Below are 17,771 nucleotides of genomic sequence, written 5' to 3'. Positions count from 1 at the left end.
TTTCAATAAATAAGAGTTCTCAACTTGCGAAAAAAAAAACAGAAATTTGATTATTACCGATTATATTTAATTTTTGGTTTCGTTAAATTCTTAAATTTTTGAGAACCCTTATTTGGAATGTTATTTGTCTATAGAAATTGATTAAATGAAGTAACTTTTAATAGAAATTTCTGAACGTTACGGCCTTTAAAAATACCATTTAACGGTTCATGTTCCCCTTTTTCTTTTAAATAATGATACTACCTGCGAATCATTTTACGCCTTATGAATTTTCTGCAGGAAGATACGTATTTCATTATTGCATTAAAAAAAATTGAAAATTTTATAATAGGTCTGAGTAGACGCGCTAAAAAATAATCAATTTTTTAGTGCAGTTGTATTAGTTTTTGAAATAGAAGTCGTATTTGTTAGAAATTCTTTTAAAATGCGTTCCCAATCGACTGTTCTGGAGTAAGTACTGTAGGGTCATCACAGTCCTCTTCAGAGTAATTAAATGCCGGGACAAAATGTTTTCCAGTGACGTCATAAAGTAGAAGGTGGACCTTAACATATTAGTACGATTTAAATAAAATTTTACTATCAATTTCTAGTTTAACTTAACTGTTAAATTAGCAATTGTGAGCAAAAAAAGTTTGTTAGCAAAATAGTCTATAATTGGTTTGGTAATCTATTTGGTGATTGGTAATCTATATTGCACATTCACGAGGAAAGTGACACAGCTCGAAAAATTGTTTACCAAAATGTCCTTTATACCAAACTGTTTTATTGATACAATTTTAAAATTATATTTTTGAGTTGTGTCATTTTTCTTACCGATTTGCGATATGTCGACTGCACAGATAATACAAGACATTTTGAAAACGTCTATTTTATGTACATTTTATCCCTAAACGTCTTACGACATAATTTGAACGTCTTAAAAACATTCGACAGCGTACATCTTAAAGATTTCCGAGATTTACGTCCATAAGGCGCTTAAAGACACACTACATGGACGTTTAAAGCTTACGCTTTTAGACGTCTTTAAGATGTCTATTTTTTGTCTGAATGTCTTATAGACATAATTTGGATGTCTTTAAGACGTCTTATGAATGTTTTTTAAAACGCCCTGAAGACATACTAATTTGAAAATTTCAAACACGTCTTTTGAACATTTTTAGGACTTTACTCAATACCTCTAAGACGTTTTTAAGACGTTTCTGTGTTATATGGATGCACACGAACAGAGAGTGTTAGATTATTCTCAAAGAATTACTGTTTATAATCTCATTATATTAGAACAATTTCTATTGTAAACAAATTAGTGGTGAATATTCAACATTAATTTTACAGAGATCTATTTAAAACTCTTTAAAAATAGTTTAAACAGCAATAATAAATTATTAGAGACGGGTAACTGTAAAGTTTTCAGAATTTTCATTTTCTTAGTTCAGTAATTAAGTTCTTACTTTAAACATCTCAAATTCATAAAAAAAATAATTAAGAAAAGTCTTGATAATAAATAAACTAATTTATTTTCAATCATTTGTACATATACTTTTAAAATACGATTTTTCATGGCCAGACAATCGACAAACGTGCCTTCGATCGTTTAGCGTGAGTCGACTATTCCAAATCGATTACTCGCTCGCAGACGAGAAATGTGTTCGATTTCAACTGGCAGAATCGACTACTAGGAGCTCACGCGATGGTGTAGTGCAGTAGTTTTTAATAGTAAGCTAATTTGGAAATGCCCGAAGCTTCTGTAAACTGTACACCCAAACGTTAGTGCAGAGTGATTCTTATCTTCGCGGTGTCTCGTGGATCGTGTCGACTGTGCAAAGTGAAAGATTTTGTGTAGCATGCCGCAGTTTCATAAAATTGAAATAAATAGGACCGAATGGGAGGTCCCGGAACGTTATCAAATGCTCACGCCAGTGGGATCAGGAGCTTACGGTCAAGTGTGGTGAGGAAGGAATATATCCGTACAATAATTATCGTACTGCAATCAGATTTCTTAACGATCATTATCGATTCCATGCAGTGTTAATGTAATACCCGACGTGTTATGAATTATCGATGGAGTTCGAACGATCTTGCTTTAATCTTTGTAAATAATCCAGTATTCCATGTTACGACCATGAACCAATCATAACCTTGACATTTCTATCGCCTCTATCTGCTTTTTCCATTATTTGTGCAAGGATTATCTTTGATTTATTTAATTTTTCATACGATTAAATTATCGACCAAGTTAGGATTGCCGCTATTCACGTAGACTCATCATTGCACAGTTTCATTCTCTATATCAAGAGGGGAACTAAATTTAGACCGTTTGACAATGCTTTTCTGTGAAGATGATTTGAATGAAGTCATTTGTTATGATAAACATATTTTTCAGACAAATATTTTTAGATGTCTTATTTTACAGTTCTTGGAATTATCCAGTATATGTATAGAGTTACTGTCAATAAGCAGAGGTCACTAAGGTAAATGTCCCAATACATAAACGCTTAAGATGCAAGTGGCCCAGTAAGTAAACAACCTAAAACTGTATGTCCTGATATTTTAACTATGAGGTTTCAGAAACTGTGGATATTATTTTATGACACTAGTTTTTATTTTCAATTAGATTATCTAATATATTAGAATTTAAGCTTAAAATTAGATAAAATAAACATTAGTGTTCAGGTATTGGGACATTTACGTTACATATAATATTTTTCCGATAAAGTTTTACACATTAGAAGAATTATAACAGAGACAATTATTAATGGTTAACAAAATATTCAACATCAAATTTTTGTGAGATTTACTGTAATAAAAACTATAATTTTATTGAAAAAATATTTCACAACATATCTTATTGCTATCATTTGTTATTTATTTATCATATGATTGTTATATTTAGAGGTATTTCTTTGTTAATAAAATTTGTTACAACAGCTACAAATTTTCAAATGTATCAATTATGTTTCAGTTCTGCAGTTGACACAACCACTGGTCAAAAAGTAGCAATAAAAAAGTTAGCCAGACCATTCCAGTCTGCTGTACATGCGAAGCGAACATACAGAGAGCTTCGTATGTTGAAACATATGAATCACGAAAATGTGAGTGAAGAAAAGTGAATTATGTGTATAATACATTCTTGAAGTTGGCACTGTAGAAATTAGAGGAATTTAGAAACTTTGTCTTGGCACTTGAAATTAAGAACTATATTGTTCTGCTCTTGAGGTATATTTTTACTCACAATGGTGCAAGACTTTAAAGCTGATCATTAAATTGAAAAGTTTTTAATTATTTAAATTTTCTTATCTTATATTTATTTTTTAATTAATGGGTTTTGTATTTGTTGTAGGTGATTGGCCTACTAGATGTATTTCATCCCTCTTCCTCTTTGGAAGATTTTCAACAGGTGTATGTACCTTTATAGAATCTGTAATATCATTGAACAAGAAATTTGTCAACTTCGATCATCATGTTTTTAGTAATATCATGTGCTTTTAATAGATATTTAGTCACGCATCTGATGGGTGCAGATCTCAATAATATTGTAAGGACACAAAAGCTTTCGGATGATCATGTACAATTTCTTGTTTATCAAATCCTTCGGGGTCTGAAATACATTCATTCTGCGGGTATAATACATAGGGTAAGGTACTATGCACTATATTGTTAATGTAAAATTAAGATGCTTTAATTACATTATTTATTATATTCAGGATTTGAAACCCTCTAATATAGCTGTAAATGAGGATTGTGAGCTAAAAATATTAGATTTTGGATTAGCTAGACCTACAGAAAATGAAATGACTGGGTATGTTGCTACAAGGTGGTATAGAGCTCCAGAAATTATGCTCAATTGGATGCATTATAATCAAACAGGTGCCTAATCTGTATTTTTTATTTTTATGAAGTACTGTACAGAGATGAGGAGTCACAGAAAAAATATGAATGTAATTGATCTTAGCATATATAATTCCCACCTTTTCTTGAACGGGATGTGCCAGTACATTTGTTTATTTTGATAACTGATAGTGTGTGTATACTTACAATTTAGAGATTTGTCATTAATTCATAGAATCATAACATGAAGTTAGTGAAGTCCTCTTGCACTTTGGTCATTCAATCCGACTTCTCATTTCTACATTATACTTTTTGATTCACTGTTGACAAGGTTAAAATATAATTTTTATACATTTTAGTGGATATTTGGTCAGTTGGATGTATCATGGCTGAATTATTAACAGGACGAACGTTATTCCCTGGAACAGATCGTATCCTTTTTTATAATTATGCTTTTTAATTTGTTTAAATACTGACACTCTATAACCCTAATCAAATAATTATTTGTGCTTTCTGTTTAATTTCATTTTATAATGTGTACTAAGTAGTATGGATCTTTAATTGTCTTGAAACTAAAATATGTGCTTTCTGCTAAGACTTTCCATGGCTTTTTTTTGCTTTAACATTTCTCTATGCATAAACATTAACATACTTCAGTTTTATTTGCCTTGTGGCACACATTGCTTTAATTTAGTTTTGATTTTGTAGGAATAGGAAAACATTTTTCAATAAGCTTTAACAAATCAAATCGCGTTACGTGTTATGTAATAAATAAAATATGTAGACAAAGTAGAAAAAGGTGTAGTGGAACCTTAGCAAGAGCAGATATACATCAACTAAATTTAATAATGGAGATATTGGGTACTCCACGAGATGAATTTATGAAAAAAATATCATCTGAATCGGTGAGTAACTTTTAAATTCTTATAAAATAATTGATCTATACAAATACTTAATAGCGCATGCTGTTCACATATAATATATTATAAATTAAATGTTGTGCATGTTATATATTTTTTATTGCATTTTTTCTGGCAATAATATATATACAAAATTTATATTTTTCAATTGGTCAGCTTAACTAAATGCAACTAAAAAAAGAAATATCTTTAGGAATTTTACAATTTCATATCTGGTGAGTATATGTCTTTTTGCATAAAGCATTTTTGTTTGTTTTTCTTTAACTCTTGATATGATAAATGCTTTAAATAGTCATGATACTAACAAGTTTCATGTAAACAAAATTGTATCTATTTGCAAATAATGAATTATGCTTTGAGCATACCTTAACTTTAAGCAGACATTGATCATCTAACACGAGTCTTAGTACTCTGTGGTACACCCACAGAAGAAACTTTAAGCAAAATTACCAGCCAAGAGGTAATCTTTTTGGAACAAATATTTTTATATATATAATAGTTTAATAGTATTAACAAACAGTTTTATTTTTTTAAACCGATCGAATCAAGTAATTTTGTGTTTAATAAAATGATTTTGCTTTGAGTTTACATTGTGTTATATGCATAAGATTAATAAGCAATATTTCGTGCAAACAAAATACTTTAAAATATGTAAAGCAATAAAGTAACATAATTTCATAAGCAATTTTTTATTTCGACGTTATCAGAAAACTATACAATTGTTTTAGGCAAGAAATTATATACAAAGTTTACCTCCCTTGAAGAAAAAGAATTTCAAAGATGTTTTTCGTGGAGCCAATCCTTTAGGTACACAAATGAAAAATGTATAAATTACATATTATTTTCATTAATTAAAATAACGAAATCAATGTATTATGTTGTTTTACAGCTATAGATTTACTTGAATTAATGCTGGAATTGGATGCAGAGAAACGTATCACAGCAGAACAAGCTTTGGCACATCCATATCTTGCACAATATGCAGATCCAACAGACGAACCAGTGTCATTACCATATGATCAAAGCTTCGAGGATATGGATCTACCAGTAGAAAAATGGAAAGGTATAATTCTTCGTTACTTTTGGAATATTCATGGAAAGTAACCAAATATTACGTAAGTGGTATTGTTTTCAGAACTTGTTTATCATGAAGTTATAAACTTTATACCTCAACAGTTACCTTCGTTATCTTCGACAATTGAATCCGCTTCATAAAACTATTTTAATAGCGTCAATTATATAGATCTAAGCGCAGTAAGATAACATTAACAATGACTAGTTACAAAGAAAATATGTATAATTGTTATATACAAAAATGGTGTTGTATATAATGTTACATAAGTAACAAAAATTAATCAAACTTACGCGTATTAAAGGCATAATGTATATTTTTGTTAATGACATATGATATAAGGAAGCGCTAATATTTTTTACACGTAGATCGTTTTAATAATGCAAATGCACCGATCGTGCAATTATTCATCTTCATTGTTATATGTAAACATTACATTATGTATCTACATATTTAAATCTTTAAATGCTTTGAAGCTACGATTATATTGCATAGATTCATTATGCATTTGATGAATATATTTACAAGTATAATTTAATCGTATAGTATTTTTGTTTTATTAAATTATATTTTAATGTATGATAAAACAACCTAATATGAATTTTTAATAAAACAGTAGCTTCAAAGTATTAGGTTTTGTTACATTCACTGCTGGTTCTAGTCTGTAACAGAAAACGTACATCGAATTTATTGAAAGTAATTCTATGATTTCATATATATAAGTAATTTAATATCATTTCATTTCTATAATAATGCGATAGTGATGCTTTTAACAAAAAAATGGTTGAATAAATTTTTTGATCTTTGTATATTGCTTCTAACTTCTGTTTTGAGGAATTTATTTTATTATTCTTAACAAGAATTGTTTAAATATAAAATAGATCATTTATTAAAATAACATTAGAAAAAAATCAATAACTATGTGTACTTTCTGTATACTTCATGTGTGTACTCTCACTTTTTTTATGCATATTTTCTAAATTCTAGTAACTTTTTATAACTTGTACATGTATAATGAATAATCTAAACATAATTCGTTCATTGCACTCTTTTAAAAAAAAATTTTTTACAGCAGATTTTAATAAGAACTCAAGAAATGTAAATATAAAGTTTCAATAACGCGTAATAATGGCATCTATGCAAATGAAAGTTTAAATAACCTGCTATCATATTAAAATAATCGAAGCATTTTATGATGCCAATTGTATGGACTGAAAGTCAAACTTTAAAATTAGTTATCCTTTATAGTAGACACGAATGTTTAAGGAATCCTTTTCATCCTGATTTTAAAAACATACTTTGTCGCTACAAAGCTTACAAACAGATTGTAGACTCTATGAATATTTGTGGTCTGATAGTTTGCGATTGTATTAAGAGGATTACATATTTGAAGACACAATATTGTTATGAATTGTCGAAAATCAGTGCAGCAATATCTTGTGAGAAATTTTATAAACCTAAAGCAAGCTGGTTCCCAATAATGCACGAAATATTTTTTCCGTTTATTAAATCATATGGTTACGTAGACAATTCCTGGAAGGTATATTAATAAAACTATTACATTTCTGTTAAAAATTGCAATATAATTAATATATTATTACATTTAGGCACGTGAAGGTAAAAACGATACATTTAACGATTGCTACGATAATGAAACATGCAATCACTTAATGTATTCAAATGCAGTGGAATTAAAAAAAACGCCAAACAAAGATTATAACTGTACTTATCCAAATTGTTGTTGTCATTTATGCGGGACAAAGTCTGCAATACGTTCTAAGTAATTCATTTAATCTACATAGATTACGTACATATATTGTTCAAACAAAATTATTTTTTTAATATTTTCTTAGGAAAGTTTCGGTAAAATCAAAAACCGACGAAATCACAGATTCAGTTCCTATAAATTACTTGCTTTTGCGTTCACAAAAGACTCGAATCGATACTGGAAGCAATATCGAAAAATCTATCACTGTAGAACACGAAACACAAACCGATGTACCTTCTTTCAAAAGTGAATGTGTAACATGTTCAATATGTGCAGGAGGTGATAACACAACTGTTAAAAGTGATTTGGTAAATAGTATTCTTTTTAGAATTACAGAAGATAAAAGAAGCTGGCATTTATTAGAATTGTTAAAGATTAAAATATACACCGTGACTTAGTACAATCTTTCTACGCGATTATTTTTCAAATTATTCGTTATTGGAAAAAACGTTTCAAGTACTTGCGTTACATATAATATAATACATATAAATATTATATGTATATGCGTTACTTGAAACATTTTCATAAATGTTGACTAATTTATGAGCTAGCTGTGAACAAAGATTATAATGGGCTATTTTGGATATGTAAAATATTTTGTAGAGGGATATTAAAGTAAATAAGGATATCAAAGAAAAGAAGAAAATTGATGATGAGTTTGATGTATTTGGAAAAAATATTGCATCTCAGTTGCGAAGTATAAATTTCGGTAAATATTAAATAATATACTTCTGTTTAGTGTATAGATTGTTGTTAATATAGCATCATTTTAGAAGTTGCAGTTAAATTAAAGAAACGGATACAGGATCTAATAACAGAAAAGCAGCTTGGTAATATTACATCGAAGTCTGTGTCTCATACTATTCGTCTAGATTGCTGTAGTTCTAGCTGTAGCGACTGTAAAGTTAAACGCATGGAAATGATTTGTAGCTGTGGTTTACCATTGATCATGATCAAGGCTGATCAATCTGATGAATAGAATTATAAATAACAAATGTGAAGATATTTTATACAATGTTCATTGGTTTTCTGTATTTTTCTATTATTTAGAATTTTGTGTAGAAAAAAGATTTTATATAAAAAAAAAAATATTTATTCGATAGCACTCAGTAAATACGGTCAACGCGTGTAGTATCGATAAAGATTTTAATAAATGCAACTTGAAATAATTTGACAAACGCTTTCGTTCGATATATCGTACAATCAAGTTCACTCGTGTACCATAACCGATATTAACTGGATCATGTCAATATAATCATAAAATTTTTAATGTATAAAGATACACCCGCTAGTATCATTGAAACCACTGTATCAAACGTTTAAACAACAATGTCATTCAAGTGGAATGAAAAATTAGTAACGAATTTTTTGAAACAGTACAGACAACACCCATGTTTATGGAACCCTTATCATAAAGATTATTACAATTGTAAAGAAAAGAACGATGCGTTGCAGAAAATTATCGATAGTCTCAATACACCTGGACTTACTGTAATGGACTATCTACATCAAATTAAGATAATTAGAGAAAAGTAACGTACGACTGGTGATTTTAGAAATGAATACAGTTTTGCCTCAAAATAATAAAACAATTGTTTCAAAATCAAAAAAAAAAAATTACAGGAATGTCTCAATTATTATGTTTGCTTCAAATATCTCTCCTACTTCTTGATGATAAGAAAAAGTATCAGAGGAAGTTGCTTTGAATAAGAACATTTTTCTGACTCATTTCCAGTTAACTTAAAAAAATATCTGACTCATAAAAGTGAAAGAAAAAATGTTGATGTTTTTTCTAACTACTCAAAGTAAGAAAATATTTGAAACGATCGCAATAAATGAGACACCTCAGAAATGCGAGAGAAAGATAATTTTCATTGGCATAGGTACAAAAGGGAGCAATCACGAATGATCAAAGGGTTGCAATCGCAGAAACATTACAAATCGCCATTCCCTTGGTACAACATAGTAGCCGATATGTTAACAAAAGTAATTAGTGATGAAGAAAAAGCAAATTCTGAGACAACTTTGAATAGTAGATATCGTGACTTGTCTGTACTTAAATCTTTAAGCAGCGACAACATACGGAAACCACGAAAAAAGGAAGCGAAATTGTTGAAAAATTCTCCGTGCACCGACGCTACTTGCGAGAGTGCATCTAAAAGAAGCAAATCTGCGGAAAAGTCGACACGTGCAAGTCTTAAACGAAATGCAACAAAATTAGACAAAACCGCTGAAACTAGATCAAAAATTCAGGTGAAACATGTTTCATGCCCACAAGTAAGAGCAATTGCAAGCATTTCAACAAATCTAGAAGAGGATGTAGTTTCAAGTCAGACTCCTACTAGAGATACCGAATCTAAAGTCAGAGGTAAAAATCTTTTTAAAATTAAAAATCGAGTGATTCTATAATTAATTTTTAAACAGGATACCCTATTGTTTCATTCTTACTTAATACTTTAGCTGAAGCAAGTTATAAAAACAGTAAAATAGGATTTCTACAGTGTCCCTTATGTGGCTGGGAAGATAAAACGTATAAAGAAATAGAAGAAAATTTAAAGAAACCTCGGCAAGAACAAATGTATTCTATTCCCTGTTTGGATTATAATAGCAATCCCTCTTGTGTGAATTATACAATGTGCACAGGATGTAATAAAGGTGCGTAATATGGTAATCTCTCCAAGGTTGAGCTAGTGATGATTCCAATCCCAATAAAAATCTGAGAAATTTCACACCCAGATTCATGGATTTAAAACTTGAGAATATGGAGTCATAAAAGCAAAGATAACACTAACTACTAAAGTACAAAAAAGATTAAGTTCTACATTTATAAATTAAATAGATGTCAGTTAATATACAAATTGGATTATTTGTAATGAAACTGATTTTAAATCTTGCAAATCAATTTTTATACAGTTTTATTAATTGCAGTTATTTCATGTTTGGTACTTTCTTTATGAATATCTGGTTAAAAATAAAGAATATTTCATTCCCTAATTGCTTATCCTGTCCTTGTTTTTTATGGCCCCATTGTTCTCAGGTACACTAACAAACACTATTTTGAATAATATTTCAATCCTATTAAATTATTTACAATGTACAAAAAGAAAATGTATAACTTTTCTAATTTTTTTTATTTATTATAAGAAATAGTATATAATTTAAGCAGAAATATTTTGTCAGATATAATTCATTGTCCAGATTATTTAGAGAAACCCACAAATGATTCCGGGGATTGCGATATTTTACGAGGCATTCCAAAAAAAATACCTTGTCCTTTGCTAAATAAATTCACTGAAGATTTGATCGAATGTCGTTGCGAATCCTATAGTTCACCTGTTAAGCCTGTTGTACCATCAAAAAACGACGTAGATGTTGGCATACAGTATGATAAATTGAAAGATATGACAAAGGACGATGTATCTGCACGTAGTCCGATTCAAATGCAATTTGTACAACTTAATCCCGAACTGGCAAGTAAACTGCAAGGTAGTACCATAGAGGCTTGCACTCGTTTTAAAATTATTTTGACAGATTCCAAAAAGGATTCAAGAGACAATGGTATCACATTGCAAAGTGTTCCTCAGACTACACAAGGTATCCAATGTAATAGACCAGAATCTTGTACCAAAGAAACACAGCATTCTCCTCAACATATTCTTCCTGAATATAAGAAAAATGAAGCAAGCATTAATGCTACACATTATAATGACCAAGGGATACAAACTACAGTCTGCACATCAGTATTAAAACGTTGTGTTTCCCTTCAGACCTTTGAAAAACAAGAAGATATATATTGTGAAAAAGATTTAATTTGTTCAATGAAATCAAAGGGAGTGGAAGCGAATATAGTAGATCAAGCATCAAAAGGGATTCAGAGCATAGCTTGTGTATCAAAGGGAAATTTGACTTGCTGTTTATCCGCTGCGAACATGAAAGATACTGGGACTACACCATCTATTCATCAGGTTCCTACCATTTACATGTCCTCAGAAAATCTTAGAAAGGATGAGACGAATACTATTCCATGCATTGCTGAATGTCAGACACCTACAGAGTATTACATTCAGGACTCAAAAGCAACAGTAGAGAGAGGAAGTAAGATACTTAAATGATTATTTTACAGTACCATAATTATATAACAGTGTAAAATGTTAGGACATATATGTACAACACTGTAGAACAATGAATTAGTATTTTTAATATGTAAGACCACTTTAAATTAAAATATCTTTTTTATAGTACAAGGATGCGAAAACACATGTCCATACAACCTTTACCAAATCGTCAAAGAAGATCCTTCTGTAGCATTTATGTTACACCAACTTCTTGCCAAAATCCTCTCTCGCAAATCTGAGCATGGTACTCAGAGCACAAAATTATCAAAATCTTCATGTGTACAAAGTGATTGTAAGTTAGTATAATCTCTAATTATTTTAAAATACTTCTTGCATTCCATCGATATAAATAACAATAATTTCAGATGAATACACATGCAATACAAAAGACAATTGTAGACTTGATGTACAAAAGATGGTCAACAAAATCAAAGAACATACAATTAAAATATTAGAGGCAAATAAAAAAAGTGTTTCTAAAGACCAAGTGAAAGAATTGAATGTAAAGTTCAAAAAGTCTACAGTCTCGCCAGATGTTAAAGACAAAGAAACATTACCAGAAACTGGAAGTTATGATACTAGCACAAATAGATCAACTATGATCCAAGAAAACGACTTTGAGCCACTATTTGAATCGACACACATTGAAGACGATAAAACTTCAGAAATTCTTAAAGATGAAGCAATATTATTTCAAGAAATGAAAAAGTTTTCAAGTGTAGACAAAGGAGTTTCTACATATTTAGAAAGTCGAGATATTGGAATCAATGGATCATTATCACAGTTACCTGCTCGTGATTTAGGAATTCAAAGTGATTCAAAATCGTTGGACGATCTTTCAACTAAACATAAGAAATACGAACAAAGAAGGATAAACGTTGGTACTCAGAAGAGAGATCCTATATTAGTTAGAGTGATTAAATGTAATGAAGGTCAGATGATTGTGAAGTCAGATAAAGAAACATCAACTATGGGAACTACTACAGATCTTGACAAGATCTGTATCAATAAACATATCGAAACGTGCGGAAGATCGACTTGTATGCCATATACTATTTGCAAGCATTCAAAAGGGGAGAATTTAGAATATGCTGCTCAGAAAGAACATGAGAATCAAGCGGACAGATTGAAAGAGTTTAAGAATTTCACATGCGATAAACGCTGCAAAGATAAAGCATGTTGTGAATGGGATTGGACAGATGTCACTAACATCGATCCATTTCGTAATTTCAATCAGTTTAAAATTCCATTTTGTGTAAAACCACGTAAATGTACGTATGTATGTAACAAATGAGTACTGATTTGGTGTACAATGCAAATAGGATATAGTTGATATTATTTATTTAAAACTATTAATATTATGCCTGTAAAGTAACATTGAACTTCGTTCATTTTCAACTAAACTACAAACGTGACTTTACATAAAATTTTATCGTTTGGTTTATAAAGTCAGGAAATTTAATAACATGCAAATGCAACTTTATAAATAATACAAATAAATATCAAAGAAAAGTGAATATGTAGATAATTTCATTGCTAAAGTGTTTAAACTGAGAGTACTTATTTATAATCATATGTACAAAATGGAAAAGTAATACATCTGAAGCATAAAAGAACAAATTTCATTTTATTATATGAAAATGTACAACGTTCTGATAAATGGAACATTATATGAAAATTAAATAATTTAATTAAATAATTGTTGATTATTTATTTAAATTAAATAATTTAATTTTCATAGTAAAGTATGTTCACATTGAGATAAAAGGAAACACTTGACACATGTACGTATAGTAAGTATTATAGTCATTGGTAATTGAATTGTAATAAAATAGTATAAAAGAAGTTCATGTTTCCTTGTTGTCCACTCTTTTTACATTCTTTATTAATACACTCTTAAATTGATTACTTGGTTTGATATATTTTATCTATTACGATATTATCGCTCAAATATGTCTCAAAATTATGTAATGTTCCACTTTGTTAACCTGAGTGTATTTATTTGTAGTTTTTGTTTTTCTTTACGATAAATAATGCATGATAAATCGCAAAATGCATGCCAGAATTAGGATACTTTAAATTAGCCTTATTATCAAGGGCTTAGGTATATCTTAACATGCGTTAGGAAATTTGCATTTCACACTACAAAATTTTATATCAAGAATTTTTTAATTCGATTGCTAAAATATTATGTGAGGTATATATGTATATAATATATATTATCAAAAAATCGGCAACAAGGGACATATGTCTAGGTATTTGCGCAATGGTTTTTGCATGTCTTATCAGATGTAACAATCATTCTTATGAAAGATAAAAGTCCATGTGTTAAGTGTGTTGAAACTAACAAACACAATGATATGAAAGATACGTTTGTTTTTGCCTTATAAAATCGTCAAATTGAATAATTTCGAGCGTGTGCTTAAGAGCTACGTTCTTAAGTTACATGGCCAAGTTTTCATTAATGGATATATAATACTGTTGATTTTTCTCAGCAATTTAAGTAACACGCTCCAGTATACATCATTCATCATTATTAAAATATGTATAATAATAAATTATTGTACTTCTCGTATTTAATGATTTGTCGATGGTCGCTCTTTTAATATGAGGGTATTGTATGACTAGTTGAAATTCATTCCATTCATTACTTTTTTTAGCAAGTCACTGCTAATATTACAATTAACTTCTTTGGATGTTATGTACCTGTTGAAGAACCAAAAGAAAGAGGATACATGTATCGTTCTATACAAAAATTATGTAATACTTAAACACGGTATATTACTTAAAAACATATACGCACAAACTGTATAAACAATCTTCAATCCTTTTTCTTGGCATCCGCTTTCTCGTCTTTGACTTGGCCTCGGCCCAGCAATTTAGTTAACCAATCCCAAATTCCTCCGAGGAACAACGCGCAGAACAGATTTTCAAAAGGTACAAATGGATCATGAATACCCAATAAAATTGATGACAACTGAAATGAAATCAATTATAGTAATTTCTATCGAAGAGAAAATGCTAAACTACGAATAAAAAGATTTCTATACCTTGAAATATACACAGAAGATAACAATACCAAAGTAAACCAATGCATGAGGTGCAGAGATGAGATCAGTCTTCTTGTCTAGGACGAATATAATGGATGCCACCATTGAAGCCTTTGTTGGGCTAGAGAAGTCAATTTTTACATAAAATATAAACATACAAAGATATTTCACATATAAAGAGAAGAAGGATTAGACATACAAGCTGGGTTGCATGAATTCCATAGCAGTTGGAGTCCATGCTCCTCGTATAAGGCGTTCAAATAATTTTGTGAAACCAGCACCATTTCCTACAAAAAATAAAGATATGTAAGTTGATTTTATAATTCTTCTTGTGTAGATGTTACTTTTTTCATCGAATTTTTAATATTAAAACGCACCTTTAAGTGTCCCAATTAATATCATGATAAGATATGCATTTGGATAAAGTTTTCCTGCGTGAGTTACTCCATCATATATTTTTTTACACCTTTCAAAATGAGAAGAATTACACAAGTATAGCAAATACTAATTTAACAATAAACAAATATTTACTTACCTATATATTTCTTTTAGAGTTGCACATACGACTTTTACTGGTAAAAATTTGGCTATTTTGTATCCAATGTCAAAGGGTGTATAAAATATCACATACCTGCATAATTAACAAATTAATTTCATATTTAAATATTTCTTTTATACTAATAGTATGTACTTATTCATGTACCAATATTATGCAAATCAGTTTATAAACACAATGTTTACAAACATTATTTTTATTATTATCGCAAAGTATATACTGACCAAACAATAGTTGCAACCACCACCTGTGGTGTATTTTTTAAAGGTGCAAGGATTGGTTCTCCTAGAAGCCCGTTGCACAGCATACCACCGGCAAATACTACCAACATTGTTGAAAGCCAACATGATAAAGGATGTTTCCTTGAAAATGCTTGGGCACCTATTTGACAGAATTATAGAAATGTAAAATGACAAATAATTTTAGAAGTTCATAACTGGATGCAGTTTAATAATTTTACTAACGATATTCTTTTATTTAACTTTTATTTATTAATTAGACAATCCATACATTTAAACAAAAACCTAGACAATTACACATAAGAAATTTTGAAGAAGATATATTGAATAAAAGAAAAACACTAAAAACTTACATTCAGTACAATATAAAAGATCAAAAGGGTATGCTATTTCAAGTAGGTCGCTTAGAACCCTTATAAGTACACTGCATTACATAGATACATACAAACGTATTGCTGCTTTCCACAAACATAAAAATAATGTTTGCCTAGCAGATATTTCTGTAATTCGATGGATATGTAATATAAAAATGTTTAAAAAATATATATATAAATTTTTGATTAATAAATTCTGTTTTAAACAATATTTTTTAATGTAATGTTACAAATATTCCACTGAACTATTAATACAGTTTAAAAACTGCAAGTCTTTACAGTAGTTATGCCAGAACAAAGATTTGTCTTTCATGCTTCACTGAATAACAGAGTCATTGAAAGGGAAATTTCACTAACAGTGAAATTACTGTTATCACTGTTTGAATCTTATCTATTTATTTGTCCATTAGCTTGAGAAAATAAGATATCTCTGCATGTAACATAAGGAGTTATAAGAGACAATATGTACATAAAACTTAAATATAAACTAAATTTTGAATAAATCTGATCTGCCTACTACAGTGTATACTGAAATAGATTAGCTGGGTTGTTTCAGGCAATGTCACAAAATAAGATTATCATAATTGCACACAAGGCAATAATTTTCACACTTATTCTTCAGCTAAATGCTACAAATAAAAAAAGGTATATTTGTTATTTAACATAATCTATATTATGTCATCAATATCCAATCTCCACAATTAAAAATTTAAATTTTAAGTTAAAAATAAATGTGAATTTTATTGCAGTAAAATACATGAAATTTTATTTAACGAAACAATTAAACATTACTGCTATATATTCAGAAAAAAGCAGTAATTATTAGATACATGAGAAAAATAATTCGTGTTCTATTAATTGAATAAAAATAAATAACTTATCATTCTTAACAAGGAAATACAAGGGGTTGCACGCAGTCTAGCTTAAATGTTTTAAGAAAATAATAGTATCTGTAAAATCGGGAAGAGAGTTTGATAGAAATAAACGATCGAAGGAATTAAAAAAAGAAACACATGAAGACATTTTCGGGAGCGAAACGTAATCTTAGAAAAGATATAAGCTGGCTCTGGTTGGATTAAATTTAGAATCGGTCGGGTGGGCTTGAGCTTACCGGGTCCTAAATCTTCTCTGACGTGTAACGCGCAGAGAACGCTGTGCGCGATGTCGAAGTACGGGAACATTTTCAATTTGATGACCTGATTGGCCATGTCCAGGAATGCTTCGGGATCCATTTTTTCACCGATTATTCACACGATTTTGCAAAATAACACGGCTGACCCTCCTTCGCGACAGGCGTGCTTTCGGTGCACGACACTGATTCGATTGATAATTATTCAATTTAAAACGAAGTCCCGAACGCCCGCGAACGACGCTAGCTATGCGCCGTCTGCTAGACTTGGTCGTCTGCTAGTCGTGAAACCCGGTCATCTACAATTATAATACGAAAAAACTCTTATCGTCGAATGAGAGGAAATTTGCTAACTCTTTGAAATAGTGTCCTACAGATGGCAGTAAATTATTGCATTTGAACTGTACGCGCCAAGTGAAATTTGCGGAGGACAGACTTGCTAATTACTATCGGCATATCAGTCATTATAATTTTTGGGGACGTTCGTCAATTTCTGCTTCTCTTTCTATAATTCTTTTTCACTTTTCTGTTTCTACAAATTCTACTCACGGGAGAGATTGTCAATTCAGAATGGAACATGATTGCAACGCTATAAGTGGCTAGAACTAAAACTAAACAGAAGAAAGTAGAAAAGAATATTTGTGACAACAGGAAACGTTTTATTTTATATTTTATTCTTGATTTTATTTGTAATTGTTTAGGTCTGGTATACGAATATTTAGA

General features: G+C 29.8%; 4 protein-coding genes across 6 annotated transcripts; 3 read left to right on the top strand and 1 right to left on the bottom strand.

Annotated features, from left to right (window-relative positions):
* Window positions 1–1,681: 1,681 nt before the first annotated feature.
* LOC143188774 (mitogen-activated protein kinase p38a) lies at window positions 1,682–6,618 on the top strand. Of its 3 annotated transcripts, none has more exons than XM_076393213.1 (10): window positions 1,682–1,945; window positions 2,960–3,089; window positions 3,338–3,396; window positions 3,490–3,631; window positions 3,702–3,864; window positions 4,185–4,256; window positions 5,126–5,205; window positions 5,474–5,552; window positions 5,635–5,808; window positions 5,881–6,618. In XM_076393213.1, exons 1-10 carry the CDS (start codon window positions 1,842–1,844, stop codon window positions 5,958–5,960), a joined length of 1,083 nt encoding a protein of 360 aa, XP_076249328.1. In that variant the 5' UTR covers window positions 1,682–1,841; the 3' UTR covers window positions 5,961–6,618. The 3 variants fall into 3 exon arrangements, with proteins under 3 accessions (XP_076249328.1, XP_076249327.1, XP_076249330.1); XM_076393212.1 differs by lacking the exon at window positions 5,126–5,205 and adding an exon at window positions 4,651–4,730 and having other exon boundaries at window positions 5,881–6,617; XM_076393215.1 differs by lacking the exons at window positions 1,682–1,945; window positions 5,126–5,205 and adding exons at window positions 1,984–2,089; window positions 4,651–4,730.
* Window positions 6,619–6,726: 108 nt separating this feature from the next.
* LOC143188775 (uncharacterized) lies at window positions 6,727–9,303 on the top strand. Its single transcript, XM_076393216.1, has 5 exons — window positions 6,727–7,357; window positions 7,425–7,597; window positions 7,671–7,893; window positions 8,189–8,294; window positions 8,359–9,303. Exons 1-5 carry the CDS (start codon window positions 7,010–7,012, stop codon window positions 8,562–8,564), a joined length of 1,056 nt encoding a protein of 351 aa, XP_076249331.1. The 5' UTR covers window positions 6,727–7,009; the 3' UTR covers window positions 8,565–9,303.
* Window positions 9,304–9,436: 133 nt separating this feature from the next.
* LOC143177250 (uncharacterized) lies at window positions 9,437–13,117 on the top strand. Its single transcript, XM_076375113.1, has 5 exons — window positions 9,437–9,953; window positions 10,046–10,240; window positions 10,784–11,692; window positions 11,825–11,992; window positions 12,066–13,117. The coding sequence occupies exons 1-5, from the start codon at window positions 9,437–9,439 to the stop codon at window positions 12,992–12,994; spliced, it is 2,718 nt and encodes a 905-aa protein (XP_076231228.1). The 3' UTR covers window positions 12,995–13,117.
* Window positions 13,118–13,308: 191 nt separating this feature from the next.
* On the bottom strand, window positions 13,309–17,336 carry LOC143177194 (trimeric intracellular cation channel type 1B.1). The gene is made up of 8 exons (XM_076375018.1): window positions 17,031–17,336; window positions 15,531–15,687; window positions 15,286–15,381; window positions 15,128–15,216; window positions 14,950–15,037; window positions 14,751–14,871; window positions 14,504–14,677; window positions 13,309–14,406 (listed from the first exon to the last, which is right to left on the bottom strand). The coding sequence occupies exons 1-7, from the start codon at window positions 17,149–17,151 to the stop codon at window positions 14,522–14,524; spliced, it is 828 nt and encodes a 275-aa protein (XP_076231133.1). The 5' UTR covers window positions 17,152–17,336; the 3' UTR covers window positions 13,309–14,406; window positions 14,504–14,521.
* Between the last annotated feature and the right edge of the window lie 435 nt (window positions 17,337–17,771).

The sequence above is a fragment of the Calliopsis andreniformis genome, chromosome 3 (genome assembly GCF_051401765.1).
Source record: "Calliopsis andreniformis isolate RMS-2024a chromosome 3, iyCalAndr_principal, whole genome shotgun sequence".
Taxonomy (NCBI): domain Eukaryota; kingdom Metazoa; phylum Arthropoda; class Insecta; order Hymenoptera; family Andrenidae; genus Calliopsis; species Calliopsis andreniformis.
The sequence above is the reverse complement of the archived record's forward strand: the minus strand, read 5'-3'. Positions and strand labels throughout refer to the sequence as shown.